At 44.4% G+C, this 20571-nt stretch overlaps 1 protein-coding gene across 1 annotated transcript in view; it reads left to right on the top strand.

The window, feature by feature from the left end:
• LOC134965157 (sialic acid-binding Ig-like lectin 13) overlaps nt 1-20571 on the top strand; it is a 38593-nt gene that overhangs the window by 14854 nt on the left and 3168 nt on the right. Inside the window, exons 3-5 of the mRNA XM_063941679.1 lie at nt 9133-9396; nt 13413-13448; nt 16584-16804. Of these exons, the coding sequence (XP_063797749.1) occupies nt 9133-9396; nt 13413-13448; nt 16584-16804 (521 nt within the window). The remainder of the gene's footprint in view (nt 1-9132; nt 9397-13412; nt 13449-16583; nt 16805-20571) is intronic.

Below are 20571 nucleotides of genomic sequence, written 5' to 3'. Positions count from 1 at the left end.
ACCCCAGCATGACCTATCCGCATCAATGTATCCTGGCCAGATACAGAAAGTGGAGTATGGTGCTGGGGGGAGGGACGGCGCAAAGAAACCATTGGACATGTAGATATGACAGCCTGACGATCTGACAATGTTTTAAAATGTTTGAAAAATGTTTTTTTCTCTTTTCCTATTGATGGCTATTGTTGATTTAAGTAATATACACATGCATATAAATTGTTCTCTCTCTTTTGTTTTTTTTTGCTGTTGTTGTTTTCTCTCTCTTCTCACTCATGCTTTCATGTTCTAAAGATGGTATGTCACACATCAGTTAGACAAATGGTAATGCAAGATGTTTTTGCTCCTTACAGAGAGATCGCTGATTTGGAAGGAAAGATTGCATCATCGGAATGTTCGTTTGGAAGACTGAGAGACAGCACCTTTGAGAAGACAGCAGAACAAGAAGAACAACAAGACGAGAGAACTAATTATCGTAACAAGTTTCTCTCCCCCTCAAACTGATTTTCTGTACCCCATTACAAATTTCTTCTTTTCTCCTCCTGTAAGATGGACTTGCCACAAGAGACTGTGATATGGATTTTTCCTGTTGACCATGATGTTGACCAGAGCAGTCTGTTTCGGTGAGAGTACCAGTGAGGTCGAGAAAGGATCCAGAAAGGTTCTGACGACTGAGACGGAGGTGTAAATTTCCAATAGCAACCCAATCACCAAGCAAAGGCGAGTACCGGAAACGATCTAGCAGCCATGTTATCTGTAAACATTTTTCTTTTAAGGATTGTTAGCTGAAGAAAACTGTATCTGTAGGCTCTGTAACAATGTCATTGAGGATGGGTGCATTAAGAAATGCCAATCCAGTTTTAATATCCATATGGACCGGCATCCATTGAGTGACTATCACTCCTTAGTGGGTAGTGTGTTGAATAAAACAGATTGTTGGGTATGCTCTCAAGTGCCTCAAGGTCATAGCAAATCAGGGCTAGTACCATTTCCTTTAACGTTAGGGGAGGTACTTGAGTTAAGTGGTGGGAGACCGGTGGACAGGAGGTTTAATATCTCCAGCCCTCCTAGTTTGAAGCTCCACCAATACCATGTGGATAGGTCCCTATTATGTTTCAACATCTCCAATCCCCGAAAGCCGGGAAATTGGGAAGTGTCATGGAGTAATCAAACCATGACCTTTTTCGCATAGAGCAGATAGAATGCCTACAGATACAGAGCTTATACGCCACATAGCCAGTAGAGGAAAATCGTTCCGGTATAGGTATACCTTAGGAAATAGGATTACGAGAGTTGGAGAGGTATCACCAGGATACTGTGCACTTATCGTACAACCTGATACGTGTACTAAACAGATGGGAGAATTAGGGTTAGGAGATTTCACATGGAAGGTTTGTAATATGGTTATGACATATTCCGTCCCATATGTTCTCCCCGATGATGCATATTTCATATGCGGGAGAAAGGCGTATGAGCGGCTTGCCCCAAACTCTGAAGGATTGTGTTATATTAGAAAAGTACTACCTGAGGTAATGAGTTTGAGGAGTGAGGAAACTGTAATTCCAATGAATTTGAGTTATGACCCAACGGTGGAAACAATGATGTAATGAAAATGCGATTATACGGTCCGTTTCTTTCACTTGTTTTTCCGTTTTCTTCCAAGGTAAAAAGACCCACTTGGACGAGGAATTTGATGAGCCGATATACAGACAACAGATGGATTAAAGAAGAAGTACTGACAACCTTATACACAGATTTTTGATGAACTATGCCATGGATCCCCAGTTTCCCTAGAAATTTTAAAATTACGCTAGCCCAACACTTTTTGTAAATCCGTGGACATTGACAGCTTTTGCCCGCACCTTATGGGCAAAAGCACAAAGAAGACTGCATTCAACAGACACCGAACAAGACTTCAACCGACAAATGTACATTAACCTGACATAGAATACCACTGCATTTACCATAAGTGTTCTTTATCTTCATTTCTACAACCCTCAGGTAATGACACACATAGTCGATAGGGAATACAGGCACAGATATCAGCAATCACATACCTCCCCCATTCATGTATCATCAACTAAAATGTGCTCCCCCATTTTGTTACAACCAAAGCCGAAAAGAGCTCGGTAAAGTTTGACAGCCCATCCACAGACCCGTACCGCGGGATAAGAAGGAATTCAAATGTATACTTCGCAATACCTCGAAGCTTGATTTAAAATACGTACGGCACGATGATACATGACCCCCAAACATGGACTCATACACACATGCTTCTGCTATCTCACTAGGTCATACCCTCTTCACACCTTCTCCTCTCTCCTCCCTTACCCAACCATGTAAATGTATTAACCCCTAACATATATTTTTCTCTTTTTGAAATGTTTTCAGGAAGTGGCAGTTATTATTGACTGCCAAAGGGTGGACTGTCAATGTCAGAAAAATATCACTATGCACACTGCCATATTTGCACCTCATACATGTCCGCGCTGCGCATGCGAGCGCTCTCCCGTGCGTGCGCATACCCGCTGTTACGTGCACCCGCAGGCGCACTGTATGCGTATTTACGGTAGAGTTTCTGTGTGCCCAGCGTGCGACTCAATCGTTACATAATTCAACCATATAATGTATTTTATAAGTTAATATTCCCCTGAGTCCAACAGGTATCAGTGGGTCTCAAATGGCTCTTTGACCTTAGAGATCCCCCAAACAATAGTTTGCATGTTGTGAGGGCTTCACATGGTGTTATGCATAGGTAAGCACGGGAATAGTAATTGAAGATTAATTGTATTCCAAATTTGACAGTACTAATATTTCAGAAGTGAGCTTGGCCTATATCTTTCCCGCAGATGGAGTACAATAGCCTTTAATTACACTGAGCTTTGAGACTCAATGAGGAGGGCCAACACCTGTGTTTACCAATGGGTTAGGATTTGTCTCCAGAAGAATGATTGCTGAGATGTCATTGTCTCAACTGAGAGTAGACAGTGAGATAGTATTCGCCAAACAATAGCTTCCCACAAGACAGGAATGTGTTGGTCATCACCCATTGTTTTGCATAACCAAGGCCACTGATGCAGCTGGCTCACATGCTGTGAGGGACACACACACCTTGTTGTTGACACACCCCCACAGCTGGAATGAGGGTATGATATACCCACTGGAGATCACAGGGCTCACTCACTCACTCACTCACACAGCTACCTGGCACCCAGCAGCATGGAGGCTACATCCCCAGGACATCCTCCAAACTAAAGGCTAAGTATAGAATTCAAATGGCTAGATAAGGAAATATAGACAGATTGCTTTCTGGTTTAAATAGGATATTGTAACTTGGTTGTGTGATTGTTGGGTGTTTGTGTGATAAATCTGGGAATCTGTGATGGTAGCTGGGACATTAGACAACCTGTAGCATAGCATTTGTGGTATTTGTTTGCCTATGGTGATTTAAAATAGATTGTACTGGTTAGTTATAATATATATCTTGTTAATCATAAATACCATCATGCAGTTGCGTTTGGGCATGTGCTTGTTGCAATGGCAGGCTGAGATGTGTGGTTACATTGTGATCTGGTCTTGTGATGAATTTGCTCTGGTTATTGAGATACTGAAGTTGTTTGGAATGTGAAAGTGAATAAGATGGTTCTAGGAAGTTGGATTGAAATTGTGAAAGGTGATTTAGATGGTTTGGAATTGTAAAATCAGAACATATGCATTGTTCTGAGGCTTGGACATTTTGGAATAAAATGGAGTCTTGTGTCTTCTGCTATGTGATTGTGGTGTAGTAGAGAGTGCCATGTGTTTGGACCTGCAAAACTAAAATGGCTGCTGCCGGGTGTTTTCCCCTCCCCCTTTCAACCATGTGTTGCAGTCTTCATGGGAGTTTTCTCAAAATGGAGTCTAGCTTCTGTCCCATGCGGTATTGTAGGGTGTGTATATAGGGACAGCCAGTATGGGTAAGGTCAAGTATTTTCTCCACAAAGATTCTCAGCATTGAATAACTGCGCAGCGATTGTTCCTCACATGTGTAAGCTTCTCTGCAATCATATTGTTCTTCTTGTTATTCTGAGTCAATCTCTCTCAATCTCTCTCTCTCTCTCTCTCCTCATCTTTCTCTCTCATTTTCCCTTAAATAGTATTGTATTATATTTCCTGTGTAGTTATCTGGTTAGGTAGTCTATGTTATATTGTAGTGTATGACTTGTATTGTGTTTAATTCTTTTGCAAGTATAGCATTCATAATATATATATTAGGCGTTGGACCCTGAGCACGGTATCTGTGTGTTTCTTATAGTATTAAGTATTCTCAGAGCGTCGGTGACGCTCAAGCAGCTTTAAAGGTAATAAGGTTATTCTGTGTTGCATTTACACTCTATCATTACACTAAGGTTTTACCGCACAACACACTGTTTATGGTTTAGATATAAAGGTTTAATATAGTGAGCGTCAGCGCCGCTGGTGATCTCCTCGTGGTCCCGAGCGTCCGCTACGCTATAGCGAATCATTACGTTAGTCAACAGCCAATAACGTGCCTGCCTGTGATCTCTTGGCTGTGAGTGAACGTGACGCTTGAGCGTCTCGATCACGGCTAAGCGATTGTTACGCAACTAGCGTACCCTTACGGTACTTCATACGTAGATAGCGTACAGTGTTCTTAGACCTCATAAAGGATATTATATAAGATAAATATTTAGCTTTATCAACACATATTCTCCCTTGTGGGGGTCCACGACCCCCCTGGAAGGAGAATTAATAGCATGGCGCGCGTAGCGCGCCACCGTGCCAGCAGCGTGGTGAGCACAGCGAGCCCACAAGGGGCTCATTTCCGCTTGCCATGCTGTCGGTATGCCGGCGGTTTGGCTCCCGGCGCCGGTATGCTGGTCGCCGGGAGCCCGGCCGCCGGCATGCCATACTACACCCGGTCCTGTGGGAGATGAGAGGTGGGATTTTAAGAAAAGCAGCAACAACTCATAGTTCAGAAGTGAGCTTGGCCTATATCTCAAGTATTATAATTACTTAGTAAAATCTACTTTTTACTTGAATACTATTATATCCTAAATCTACTTTCCATAAGTTCACACTTTTATGGAAGCTACATTCTCTCACAGTTCCCTTATTTTCTAAAGGCTCTCGTATGAAATTTCCTGTCTCCATTCCTTTTTTTCTGGAATGTATTCCACATAACTAAACCATATACAGTGTTATGTACTGTCATAGGCGGTAATTCAGATCTGATTGTAGATGTGCTAAATTTAGCACACCTACTCAGACATGCGCGGGGACGCCCAGCACAGGACTTGTCCGCCCCGCATGTCAGGCCCTAAGACCCCCCTCCCAAACGAGTATCTCCCTGCCTTCGCTACCCGCTGTGTCCCGGATCGTAGCGGCTGCATGTGACGTCACGCAGCTGCCGCGGCCTGCCCCGCAATGGTCTGGACACGCCTGCGTTTTCCAGACCGTGCCCCACCATCAGCATTCTAATGCCGTTAGCACGCCCCCTCCTGTCCCACCACCGCCTCTGCTTGTCAATCAGGCAAAGGCGATAGCAGCCCTGAGATGTTTTTAGCATCTCACTGGGCCTCCCAGGCAGGGCCGGATTAAGCTTTGAGGGTGCTCAGGGCACTTAAGACAGGGGGGCCCCGAAGGAAGGTGGGGGATGTATATTAAATTGTGCATACCTCCCAACATGTCCCACTCCAGGAGGGACAGAATGCTCTCTATCTGGACTTCCCACTTAATGCATGATTGGCGTCACCTGTGTTGAACTATTTAATTGATAAGAAAGGTATTTAAACACAGGTGATTGCAATCATAAATTAAGAAGGAAGTCCAGGTAGAGAGCATGTTGTCCCTCCTGGAATGGGTCATGTTGGGAGGTATAGATTGTTTATATTAAATTAATTAAATGTTGTAAATTAGTTTTAACTAAGTTTAATAATGCCTGGGTACTGTTTATACCTCATTGAAAGACAACTATTTTATATACTTTTCTTGTAGTGGAAGAAAGACAACTTAACCTTAAAATATACATAGAAAATAAACTAATTTATCTTGTCACATGCAAGAATAGCAGCAGCCTCTGTACTACTTACACACTGGGACAGGACTCATGAGGACTGTCATTGTGTGTGTCTCTATCTCTAGACCCAAATGGTTTAGTTGCATAACAGTTTACACAGGACTCAGACACCCAGGCGGGAGGAGGAGAAGCTGGGATCCCTGTGTCACTTATAGCTCTCTGCACTCTCCTGTCTCTCCTCTGATCAGAAAGCTCTGTCAGTAGCTCATGAAACATGATATTCCCGTGTCTCTGCCTGCACTGCATACTGTCCTGCTCACATTGTGGCTGCTGGTTCTGCTGCTGCTTAAAAAGGAAATCTAGTGATGTCAGTGTGCTCTGGCCGGGGGCCCCCTGACAAAGGGGAGCCCGGGGTACAGTATGCCCTGCATCCCCCCTTAATCTGGCTATGCCAGGGTCTGTGATGAGGCTAGCTGTATGTACTGCAGCACACTGCATGCAGAACAGCCACTGCAGCCACTTCCCGGGAACAGGTGCACTGGGCACCTGTTCCCTGTTCTCATCAATTGCATGGTCACACTGACCCTGTATTCGGGCACCTTTGTGATGACCGTCCCTGTAGCCCCTCCTTTAATCTGGCCCTGTATATTCTACTACCTGATAAACTCAATTTCACCCGGGTAGACATTTGACATATACTGTTTCGATTTCCTTCATCCCATCTTAACTTATGGTTTAGTTAATTTAGTGTCTCTGGAGTACAGGAGCATACTAGTATCAAGACTAAATAAAGATATTTAAACATTTTTAATATAAATGAATTGAAGGTGGGTTATAAGACGTACAGTATGTAAACCTTTTTTTCTCTTGCTTAAGTATCTCTTTGTAAACCACATTGATGGTTCTCCCCTCAGATGTTAGGATCACCAGACTACTTGGTGAGCTCACTCTCTAGCAGCCCACATAGAAGTGCCCATGTTAGAAGTAGTCCTCCCTCAAGTCAATCCCTGCCTCCTTCAACGACTGCGCCTGGGACTTGTGGGATGGTCATTGTAAAGCAAAACTTTAGTGGGAACTACAGCCTCTTCAACTGGATGGGCTACTCTGATAGTATGCATGGTATGAACACCCACTCCACCTGAGCACAGCTGGTGAACACTGACTTCAATGACATGTGGAGGACCTTCATTCGCTGCCTGGTGCCATTGCAGAGTTTGGACATTTGAGGTTCTGCAGCAACATCACTGGAACCCCCACTTTGATGAGAAGCTTGTGGGCTGGGAGGCTGGGATGGTTGAGAAACTCCACGGTGCATCATCCATTTGCACTACTGTGTCCACAGACCTGTAGTCTATTCTCCCTTACTTGAGTGTCATACATGAGTTAGGAGAGGATCCGGAACTGGCAGGCTTCATCTCCTGCAATGCGGACAATGGTGTGAGGCACCACCTCCCTTTTAACATAAAAAAAAAACAAATGGTATGTTCAAGAAAAGGAAAATTCCAAATATAATTCAAGTGAAGTATCCAAAAAGAAAAACCCTAGTCAAAGTCCTTAGCAGTGGGGGCTACAGATGTGGGGCTGCAATGCATTCCAATATTCAAGTGTACCTGTGCCAGAGTCTTTTCCCTCTAATGGCCAGAGTCATTCTCCCACATATCACTGGGAAGATGATGCTGGACAAGAAGGAGGGACTAGCTTCCTGATCAAGTAAAGTAGGAAGCAGGTGCACGCCTCCCCTCCCCCCACCCCTCTCTGTATTAAAATGACACCCCCACTGTGGAGTGTGGGACCCTGCAGTTATTTTAATTTTTGCATAAGGGAGGACTGAAAATATAAGGGGGATACCTCAGGTGCCCTATTGAATAATACCAAATAGAGGGGTTTCCCACTTTTAAAATTACCATTTGGTTGTATAGTCAGTCTAATATTAAAAATGTATAATATTGACACTTAGGTAAATAAAACATTTATTATTGTTATACAGACAGATGTGTATCATAATTTCACATGGATTACAATACAATAATTTTGCATGGACAATAGTAACATATAAACCTGCCCAAATATGGAGGGTATGATGTTGATTGTCACCTCAACTTTGCGGGTGTGAGCTCGTAGGTGAGTTTGCCCCACAAGTGATGCAGGATGTTACGAAGATGACCCTACACGTTTCGTCTATATGTGGAGGCTTCATCAGGGGTATGGTTCAATAGGTTTAAATTGTGTGTTAATCAGCGATGTTGGATTATGATTCTTCACAGAATCAGGAGGATTCAACAAATCGACTTTTGTGATGCCAAATGGATCCACATAGGAGTATAATTATAGATAGTTATCATGTATTTTCCAATGGGTTGACAGCCAGAGCCTGGAACTCAATCCTAGTTGATGTGTGCCTCTCCCTTTGTCAGACTACAATAGTACTATAGCAACTAGGACCGACTCATACCAACGTATCAGAAGTATTAACTGAATACCTCTAATGAATACCTGTTCCAGTGGCCCATTTTGATGTAAGATGTCATATCTATAGATAAGGTGTGTATTTTAAGTTTAAGAACATTCCTGTTCTCTTCCATGAAATATATATATAGTGATCTAGTTGTGTGGAATACATATCATAGATCGCAACCTCAAGTAATAATGTATGTCAATGACAAAATTTGGCCTACAGTACAATTGATAAATTCTTTGAAAGAAAATCTTTCTTTTGTAACAAAAGATATGAACGTGATTTAAATGCAAATTGTATTGTTTCATAAAACAGGGGAATCTCTCATTCTCATAAGCTTGATGTTTAATTTTCTGATGCCCAAATGATTGTGATCTACAGTATCCACTCGTACCACTTGTTCTAGAGCCTGACCTAAAATAGAAAGTACTGTATATCACCTAATTGTACACAGTATGATTTATAGATTTATATACTATATACTCTCTATTTATCAAGCCCTTTATAGACCAATTTCCATCGCAGCCACTGGGAAAAGGCTCGCTAATGGTATTATGCTTATATTAATTTATTTTCCAAGAGAATGGAATTATTTATTGCTTTCTTGTGAATTACAAACAGAAATAGTAAAATTTGTTCTCTCTGTGTCCAATTTACCATTTAGAGCTTTCCCAAAAGCCAGAAATCTACGTCCCCGGAAAGATAACTGCAGGTCAGGAGGTGACACTAACCTGTTCCTTACCTGGGACCTGCTCTGGACTTTCACCAGCTTTCCAATGGACAATGGGTGATCAGAAAATGCATAAAGACTCATCAACAATGACATTTACCCCATCTCGAAGTGATAACATGAAAATTATAACCTGTACAGTGACCCTACCAAATCTAGTGACTGCTACACAGACCTATATAAATATGGTTGTTCAATGTGAGTATATAGATTCCCTTACACATACTATTCCTCCTTGTCAAATCAATACCTCACATTGTGTTTGCTCATAACACTTTGCAGCAATTAATATTTGAAATCTACAGATGGATCCTCCCGTATCTTTCTTGTTTCTCTGCCTAGTCGGAGGTTTAGTCGCACCTACGCGATAGCTTAGGTTGCTGAGTTTCTGCACGGACAGGTGCGTTGAGGCACGACTACATACTCAGCATGCAATACACATCTCCACCACTGGGTGGAAAATGCTTCACTAATCCAGTACTTTAGAGCGAATAGCGGTGGATTGATCTACAGCAGGGGGACACATTTATACAGGTCCCTGTGGCCATGGCATTATCCTCCCAACTACTCACCCCTTTGCCAGGGTTCCAATAAATTTACCCCCTCTCCCCCCTCCAGACACCCAAGGGCCAGGGAAGAAGACCGGGACTGGGTGGCTGGCTGATAGCCATTAAAGGTAAAAAGAATAAATATTGTCTTTTGCTGTGGAACTACAGGTCCCAACAAGCCTCCCCCGAATGAACTTGGCGAACAACAAGTATCAGCATGTGGGGCATTAAAGGGCCCACTGGTACCTGTAGTTCCACAACAAAATAAATATTACAATAAAGAAAACACACACACTGTGATAGTAGAAGTTTATTAAAACACACATATACACTGACATATACTTACCTACTGTCCCACAGAGACACTCGGTCTCCTTATCAAGTAGAATCCATAGGGTACCTGTAAAAAAATATATATACTCAGCTATTTCCAGTGTAGATCCATCCTCTTCTGTCCATGTAGGCATCCATGGGGGTTAAAAATAACAAACCGCATTAACCCGTACCACCAGACGTAACGGGATCCATGTGTACACACATGGATCCCCATTTCCTGAATACCGGGTCTCCTCATGACTTCTGTGACTTGGAGACCCGCCAGCCAATCAGGGAGCACCATGTCATCGCGCTCTCCTGATTGGCTATACTACACACACACACACACACACACACATATATAGTATACTGGTCTCCATTTGCAAGGGACATTTTGGGATAGCAGCTGACTTTTACGAAAGACGTTGATTATACAAACAATCAAAGGAATCATTGTTCAGTTTTGTGGTATATTAAGCCAATATTTGATCCATTGTTTTTTTTATATATATATATATATATATATATATATATATATAGCCACCTACTGTACATAGAGGTAATACTTACATTTTGTGGCTATCCCTACAAAATTGGTTTAATACATATGCCCCACAGCTCTTTTCCTATGAATACCATTTTTGCACATTTTCCAATGGTTCTCAAACTTTTTTGAATTACGGCGCCCTCGAGTATCAGAAATTATATCACAGAACCCCTAGGCCAAAAGTTTCTAATTGAGGAATTTAAATTAAGTAAACTATGTTTATTTGTCATCCTTAGGCTCAGTTGTGTGGTGAGGGACAATATTTGCTTCTGTTTGTCCATATATGTTATGATTAGCAGACACCAGCACTGGTTTTGCCTATTACATTGACCATAAATAATTTTAATTGGTCCTGCTCCACCAACCCGAAGCACCCCTGCAAGTGTCCTGAGGCACCCAAGGGTGCCGTGGCACACAGTTTGAGAACCACTGACATATGCACTTACTGTAATGCAGGGACTACCATTGAGTCATTCTCTGACATTTGGACTTTGTCCGACATCCCGGTAAAGACTGTGGGACATATTTACAAATTATCATCCCCTGGCCCCGATAATTATAATTTATCGCCGCTGTTCACGGCAAAAAAAAAAGTACGTTCCTCCAGCATGTACACACGCAGGCAGGGCCGTCTTAAGAGCAGTGTGGGCCCCTGGGTACAGCAATGCACTGGGGCCCCTACCCTTCCTCCAGCAGTAAGGGTGGGGGGTGCTATCAGTGGCAACTTTGATGTTCCATGGGTGGTAGGGGGTGTTCTATCTTCCACTCAGCATGTAGGACCTGGAGCAGTAATTTCTGCTAATCACTCTTTTACTGCACATATGGGGCTGGAGGGAGAACACTAAACTGTAGAAGGGGGCATTGGACTGAATGAAGGGGCCTCAGTACATGACTTCCAGGGTGGTAGGGGGTGTTTAATACGTAGGGGAGGGGTGGATAGTGGAGTGGGCTTAATATTAATCATTTTCTGGTGAGAGGGCAGCTTGCTTGACTGCAGATATCTCAAGTTCCTGGAAAAAGATTTCTTGGTTTTGAAAGGACCAAAAAATTGGAGAATCCAACCTATCAAGAGGTACTGGGGACTCTGGGATCAGAGTTCAGGAGCCAGAGCAATCCCCTGACGAATATATAAAACTGCATATTAGGCTTATGGAGCTGGAGCAGGGACCAGCTGCTTGAAAGCTGATATCTGTGGTTCTGAGCATAGTAGAGACAAGCTGCCAGTGTCCACAGAAAGTGTAGAGTCCCAGCTTTTGGAGCATACCCTCAGAAAAACTCTAAGTCAGAAAGATCCCAAGAGACCTGTCAGGGTATAGCAATCAACAGGCTCTCATGGGGACCACTGCTTTGAAGTCGGATATCTCCGGTTCCCTAGGGCCGATTTTCGAAAAATCTGGTACCACTGGAAAGAGGGGACCCTCAGCTATCAGACTAGGGCCCTTATACACCTGGGGCCCTTGGGCAAGTGCCAATTGAGCCCATACGAAAAGACGGCCCTGCACGCAGGGACAGGGGTTCCAAAAAGGAATATGATCACATTTGCTATAATTTTAGTTTCACTTTCCGTCGTGGACCTCACTACTGTGTGTGTGCAGTCTACCGATCCCTCTGCCAGTAAATCTTTTAAAATGTAGTCCATAGGCTACAATAGCTGAGGACATCTGTGGTTCCCTATACATATATCCAGATGGTACTTAACCACTTACCTGCCATCAGATGCGATCACACTAGCAAGTGCATTATCCGACCTGGTCGCACAGGATGCAACCAGTCATACAAACAGTGTTTGCAGCTTCAGGGAAGGAAAACTTCCCACTGCTGCTGCTCTCAGAGGTACTAGAAGGCCCCTCTGCCTTCCCACCCCCACCCCCAGTGTTTGCCGCACTGCGGATCACTGCTGATTGGTCAGCACAGCTGGAACCCCCCCCCCCCCCCCCCGCCTCCACAGTGGCTGCAGACAATATCATCCACTGTGGAAGTGTAAATTACCACCCCCCCCCCCCCCAAATTACCCCACACACACACACACACACACCTGTGTACCTGGTGGCTGTCCTGGCATCGAAAATGAAATGTTTTTAATGTTCCCGATATTCCAATTCCACTTTTTTCTTTTTTTCTTTTTTCTTTTCAATAAAATTATCCTGGATAACATTAAATACATGTTCTTCACCTAATTCACTCATGACTCAAAAACCCGACAATTTCTGAGCAGTTTTTTTGGGGGGGAAATTGTCAGTTAAGTGGTTAATATTTGCAGGGAGCCCCCGAAAGGATATCCCACAAATATTTTTTGATACACATGTCCCATAATATGGAGGTTTGCACAGGAGCTTTCAGAATATCTTCCAAGTGCATTCTAAATTCCCAATCCTCCCCTGTATGTCAATCACTCAAATTATGCCTACTGTATATTTTGTTTCTTTTTGATGCTCCCTGTGCTGTATATTGGTAACTAGAATCCTATCTGTATTGTATAGATTTCAATACAATAGTTTCTGCTTTGTCAGATGAGACTCATATTTTATTGACATAACATAACATTTCTTATTTAATTAGATAAGTAGATAAACCACACCTACATGGTTTTTTGCCATGCCCATCTTTGAATTGCAATGCACCAAGACCACTTGCTCGTGTTTGCCCCCAGACAGAAAGTTGCCAGCTGATTATATTGTTAATGTAATCAGCACATGGGAATAACTGAGTTTATAAAACCAATATCTATAGTGTCAGTGACTAATATATGTAAGTAAACAAGTCACACTTATATTCCTATAATGTATTCTTTTTGTTTGTTACAGATCCTCCAACATTCACTATCACAGGGGAGATCGGAGGTAATATTATATTTAGAATACAAATAGAGGAAACCTGGTTCTAGTCTATACACATCTCCCAACTTTAATTATTGCAGATTCGGGACTCCTCTGCGCGGCAGAGCCACGCCCACCCCAAAATGAGCGTGGCCTCAGGAAAAGGAGGCGTGGCTTTGTGGAAATGCCGCAACTGCCTGCCACACTTCCCATTTACATCACTGACGGAACATGCCCAGCGCTCTGCGAGTTGCTGGCATGCCCCCAGTCCCTCTGTCTCCTGTGAATTGACTCTGTGCGCATGCAAGCCAAGTGAGAGAGTGGGCGGATTGGGGGGTTACTGGCATGTAGCTTGAGTTAGATTGTGGTGGCAATCAACTGTATTTCTCCCCTGTGAATCCACCACTACATTGTGCACCACAACAGTTTGGGACTCCTCAATGGTGGCTTCCAATCCATGGCTCTCCAGACAGCTGTCTTTTCCTGCCTAATGTAACTGTAGCTCTGGGCCTGTTCCCATAGCCAGATTAAGGGGGGGGGGGGATGCAGGGCATACTGTACCCCGGCCCCCCCCCCTTTGTCAGGGGGCCCCAGAACCAGAGCACACTGACATCACTAGCTTTCCCTTATAAGCAGCAGCAGAACCAGCAGCCAGAATGTGAGCAGGACAGGATGCAGTGCAGGCAGAGACCCAGGAATATCACGTTTCATGAGCTACCGACGGAGCTTTCTGAACAGAGGAGAGATAGGAGGGTGGAGAGAGCCGTAAGTGAAACAGGGATCCCAGCTTCTCCTCCTCCCTGCATGGGTGTCTGAGTCCTGTGTAAACTGTTATGCAACTAAACCATTTGGGTCTACACATAGAGACACACACAGAAAGTCCTCCTGAGTCCTGTCCCAGTGTGTAAGTAGTACAGAGGCTGCTGCTATTCTTGCATGTGACAAGATAAATTATTTTATTTTTGTATGTGTATTTTAATGTTAAGTTGTCTTTCTTCCACTACAAGAAAAGTTTATAAAATAGTTGTCTTTCAATTAGGTGGAGCTATAAAGAGTACCCAGGCATTATTAAACAATTAGTTAAAACTAATATACACCATTGGTTTAAATTTAATATACTTTAATATACACAATCTATACCTCCCACCATGACCCATTCTAGGAGGGACAAAATGTTCTCTACCTGGACTTCCTTCTTAATTTATGATTGCAATCACCTGTGTTGAAGTACCTTTCTTATCAATTAAATAGTTCAACACATGTGACACCAATCATATATTAAGAGGGAAGTCCAGGTAGAGAGCATTTTGTCCCTCCTGGAATGGGACATGTTTGGAGCAGGGCCGGTTCTAGCCCTTGTTGTGTCCCAAATAAATAGGGGCGTGGCTTCATACAGGGGTGTGGTCAGTTACGCCCCCATTTGTGCCCCCTGTAGAGTAGCGCCGCTGAAAGAAAAAAAAATTATACTTACTATCCCCGCTCCTGATTCCCGACCGCTGCAGACCTCCGCCGGCGCCGCTCCTCTCCTCTGATCTGTGGGAGAGACGTCATGACGTCCAGGGCACCCAAGACAGGAGGGCCCCCCCTGGGTTGCAGTGGTAGGTGGGCGGGCTGGCTCCTAGCCTCACTGTTGGTGTGCAGTGTTTGTGGTTTATCTCCCCAGCAGCAAGTATGATGTTACTGGTGCAATGCTTCTGCTTCAGAGTTGATAAGGCGCGTTCATGGAGAAAGGCTTGGCCTGCATTCCACTTGTTTTCTATCAGTATTACAGTGCCGCAAAAAATATGTATTTGGGCCGCATGCGGCGGGCCGGCAGGACGCGTGTTTGACACGTCTGCTCTATTAAATATAATATAAAGCAGCTGCTTTTGTAATCAGCCACATCTTGGTGTATTTCAGAGGCGGCACCAGGGTCAGTGACACCTGGTGCAGGAAGCATTTCCCCCTCAGTCAAAAAGGAAGTGTGGTGTCACAGGAAGCAAGCATTAACTACAATCCAGGGGCAATGCCTCATGGGATGGGGGCGTGACTTCACAGGGAGGCCACATTTACTTCAATCATGGGGTATAGTCTCGCGGGGACCCCCAGTTTATATCACTCCAGGGGCATGCACAACTTTCCTGGAGGAGATGCTGGTCTGCAACCGGAAACTCTGGCTGCACTTCCGGCTCCTCCTCAGTGACAGTTGCCGGTTGCTACACAATAATGTCACAGTGCAGCACACAGCTCCCTGTCATTGCGAAGGAGCCGGTATTTTGGTGTCACTTCCGGGTACTGTGCGCACTCCCCTTGTGAAGCCTCTGGTGGATTTAACTTAAAATTTAAAGTTTCACCAATTTAACGTGCAAAGCTTAACTTTGTTGAAATTAAAAAAAAGATCACTACCTTGTTCTTAAATCAACATTGCTATAATTTTTAACACAATTTGATATATGTTGCTGACCCTGATAATCTGCTGCCTGTTGTAGGTTGTGTTATAATAGGTATACACTACCGTACACATTGTAACTTCTGCATGTGTAAAGCCGGTTGCACACCAGTGTGATATCGGCACGATTTGTTATGTAAGAACGACAAATCATGCATATTGCCTAGTATGTATGCCCGATTGTGCGCTCCCGCGGGTCTCATACATCAGTATCTGGTTGGCCGTGCTGCACAGCCAACCAGAAGATATCCCGTTATACCCGGTGCATTGTAATGAAGGGTGGAACAAGAGATTGTTCTGTTGTTTATTATACTGGGTAATGCGTATCAGCAATCTGCTATTGTGTGTGATGACGAGAAATCGCCCCAACTATCTCCGCGATTGCCGGTCGTGCAGGTATGTTCCCGCCCTAAAGTCATACTAGTGATCACAAGTTAATAACGATCAGCGTCCTTTCTCTCTGACGTGGGCTGAGTCTCCATATGTGTTGCAGACCATGGAGTAAATGTTATAGAGTGTGAGAAGACGGAGGTGCAGGAGTTTATGTGGGATTACCTGAATTTTTAAAGTGGCAATCATTTACAAGACAAAACAGATTGCTTTTGCCTTGAAAAAGATTGCCGCTCTTAAAATACGGGCATTCTCACACAAACCACTGCACCTCCAGCTTCTCGCACCCTATTACATTTACCCCAAAATATTTATGTAATCATTGTTTTATTATTTTATAGGAAAAATACTACAGAAAACTGAGACAGTGACAGTGCTGGAGGGAGACTCTCTGAGACTGAACTGCTCGGTAGACAGTAACCCGGCAGCTAATGTGACCTGGAAGAAGGGAGAAGACGATGTTCCCAGCAGTGAGACTGGACAAGGGCTGGAGCTCAGTCTGACGGACATACAGACTAACGCTGCTGATACATATTACTGCGTAGCAGAGAGTGAACATGGGGTAATGAACAAAAGTGTCACCTTATTTATACAATGTAAGTTTTGTTACAGTATAATAAAGTAGAAATAAAACATTATCATGGGCTCTATTTAGAAAAAAAAAGAAAAAAGTTTTGGAACATCTCCAAACTATTTTCTCGCTATTTAAATAAAAGTTGATGCCGGGACAGACTTTGCACTAAAGGTCTGTCCCAGCTAAGAGGTAAATTTACTAACATTCGTAATTTTCGGAAAAAGGTCAAAGTTCAATCACGAATGACATCGAAAGTGTAAACTTGCAACTTTTTGAATTTATTACGACTAATTTACTAAGCAGTCGTATTCGCCATTTTCATTTCTTCCGATGTCGATGTCATTCGTGTTTTTTTTTTCATTTTTTACGGCAGTGATTAGCAAAACACTGCCGACTTTTTAAAAATGAATCTCGGCCGGATCTGTGTGATCCGTGCTGGGGTTCATTTTTTTTTTTTTTTACACTGTCAAATGTTTAAAAAAAAAATGCGTGGGGTCCCCCCTCCTAAGCATAACCAGCCTCGGGCTCTTTGAGCCGATCCTGGTTGCAGAAATATGGGGAAAAAATTGACAGGGGTTCCCCCATTTTTAAGCAACCAGCATCGGGCTCTGCGCCTGGTTCTGGTTCCAAAAATACGGGGGACAAAAAGAGTAGGGGTCCCCCGTATTTTTAAAACCAGCACCGGGCTCCACTAGCTGGACAGATAATGCCACAGCCGGGGGTCACTTTTATATAGTGCCCTGCGGCCGTGGCATCAAAAATCCAACTAGTCACCCCTGGCCGGGGTACCCTGGGGGAGTGGGGACCCCTTCAATCAAGGGGTCCCCCCCCCAGCCACCCAAGGGCCAGGGGTGAAGCCCGAGGCTGTCCCCCCCATCCAATGGGCTGCGGATGGGGGGCTGATAGCCTTTGTTTAAAATGAAAAGATATTGTTTTTAGTAGCAGTACTACAAGTCCCAGCAAGCCTCCCCAGCATGCTGGTACTTGGAGAACCACAAGTACCAGCATGCGGCGGAAAAATGGGCCCGCTGGTACCTGTAGTACTATTACTAAAAAAAAAAAAAAAAAACACAAGACACACACACCTTGAAAGTAAAGTTTTATTACATACATCCACACAAACATACATACATACTTATCTATGGCCCCACGCAGGTCGGTCCTCTTCTCCAGTAGAATCCAAGGGGTACCTGTTGAATAAATTATACTCACCTGCTCCAGGGTCCCAGGCTCCTCGTATCTTCACTTTGTAATCCACGGACTTGAATAAAAAAAAAAAACGAACACCCGAGCCACGCACTAAAAGGGGACCCATGTGTTCACATGGGTCCCCTTTCCCCGACTGCCAGAAACCCACTCTGACTTCTGTCTAAGTGGGTTTCTTCAGCCAATCAGGGAGCGCCACGTTGTAGCACTCTCCTGATCGGCTGTGTGCTCCTGTACTGAGTGACAGGCGGCACACGGCAGTGTTACAATGTAGCGCCTATGCGCTCCATTGTAACCAATGGTGGGAACTTTCTGCCCTGCGGTTGACCGAAAGTGACCTCACCGCTGAGCAGAAAGTTCCCACCATTGGTTACAATGTTTGTGTGGATGTATGTAATAAAACTTTACTTTCAAGGTGTGTGTGTCTTGTTTTTTTTTGGGTATTTTTTTAGTAATAGTACTACAGGTACCAGCGGGCCCATTTTTCCGCCGCATGCTGGTACTTGTGGTTCTCCAAGTACCAGCATGCAGGGGAGGCTTGCTGGGACTTGTAGTACTGCTACTAAAAACAATATCTTTTCATTTTAAACAAAGGCTATCAGCCCCCCATCCGCAGCCCATTGGATGGGGGGGACAGCCTCGGGCTTCACCCCTGGCCCTTGGGTGGCTGGGGGGGACCCCTTTATTGAAGGGGTCCCCACTCCCCCTGGGTACCCCGGCCAGGGGTGACTAGTTGGATTTTTGATGCCACGGCCGCAGGGCACTATATAAAAGTGACCCCCGGCTGTGGCATTATCTGTCCAGCTAGTGGAGCCCGGTGCTGGTTTTAAAAATACGGGGGACCCCTACTCTTTTTGTCCCCCGTATTTTTGGAACCAGGACCAGGCGCAGAGCCCGATGCTGGTTGCTTAAATATGGGGGAACCCCTGTCATTTTTTCCCCCATATTTCTGCAACCAGGATCGGCTCAAAGAGCCCGAGGCTGGTTATGCTTAGGAGGGGGGACCCCACGCAATTTTTTTTTGAAAAAATAACCACTTTCCCACCCCTTCCCACTGATATACATGCACGGATCTCATGGATCCGTGCATGCCTATCCAATCACGGATATAAAAAGCAGGTCTGTTTTTTTTTAGCCCTTTTTTACGAGTTTTTTTTGCTTTGCACTTCTTAGTAAATGACCGAGATTCATACTTAAACAGCCGCGTTTTGACCGATGGTGTATTCATTCGTATTTTTTTGGATGACCTTCCAAAAAAATACGAATGCCCTCATCACTGCCGTGATTTGAGTTTAGTAAATTACCGAGATGACACTTTGAAGAAAAAACGGCATCTCGGTCAAAATCGGGACCTTAGTAAATTTACCCCTAAGTTTCAGCTTTACTTCTCCGAGTGGTGGATACCTGCAAGCTGCTGGGGTCTGGGACTCAGGATCGACAGCAAAAAGGTCGACAAACCTTAGGTCGACGCCAATTGGTCGACACACCTTAAGTCGACATGGGCAAAAGGTCGACGTGGACAAAGGGTCGACAGGAACAAGGTCGACATGGGAAAAGGTCGACATGGGTTTTTTTGTGTTTTTTTGGTGTCGTTTTCTTCGTAGAGTGACCGGGAACCCCAATTAGTGCACCGCGTCCCCTCGCATGGCTCGCTTCACTCGCCATGCTTTGGGCATGGTGCCTTCGCTCTGCTACCACTTCGCTCGGCACAGATTACCGTTCCAATCATAGTCCAAGTGGATCGTTAAGTATGAAAAGGTTCCAAAAAAGAAAAATATCGTGAAAAACTCATGTCGACCTTTTTCCATGTCGACCTTGTTCCTGTTGACCTTTTGTCCATGTTGACCTTTTGTCCATGTCGACCTAAAGTTTGTCAACCAATTGGCATCGACCTAAGGTTTGTCGACCTTTTTGCTGTCGATCTGGAGTCCGGATACCAAGCTGCTGTCACTGCCTGTGAAAGGAGAGGCTCAGGTACAGCAGCAGGCTGTAACACCATGCAATACCCATCACCCACTCAGGGCATAACTCCCAGAGGCAATGGAGAAGTCTGCCTCCGGGCTCCAAGCCCTGAAGGGGCATCTGTATGTACAGCTGCCCCTGTGTGGTTCACAGTATGCTCCAAGTGTGACCGCTTCTCTGCCAATGGAGCTCTGTGGTGCACCCGCTGCTTTAATTGGCTGTATCCCAAGAGCCTTCCTAACACCTGTAATAGGGGACACAACGGCTTCCGTCTGCAGCAAGCAATGGTGCAGCCACCGCTTCTGCTGGACTGTGAGATGGGACCCACTGGTGAACACTGATTCTGCATGCTGCAGACAGCTGAATCTCATGAGTCTGACTCTGAACCACTGGCAGTTGTCACACCGTAGCTGGAGCACTGCCAGTCGCAATGTTCATCTCATATGCGATTGCATCGCAAATGCAGGGAGGAGCTGGTATGCACCTCCTCCTGCATTTGCATTACTAAGGACTGAATCCTTACTGAATAAGGCCCTTGGTCAGTTTTCAAAAGTAACAAAAAATCAACTAAAAACCTGTAACCGAAG

The sequence above is a fragment of the Pseudophryne corroboree genome, chromosome 10, assembly GCF_028390025.1.
Source record: "Pseudophryne corroboree isolate aPseCor3 chromosome 10, aPseCor3.hap2, whole genome shotgun sequence".
NCBI lineage: Eukaryota > Metazoa > Chordata > Amphibia > Anura > Myobatrachidae > Pseudophryne > Pseudophryne corroboree.
This window is presented reverse-complemented; position numbering and strand designations above follow the sequence as displayed.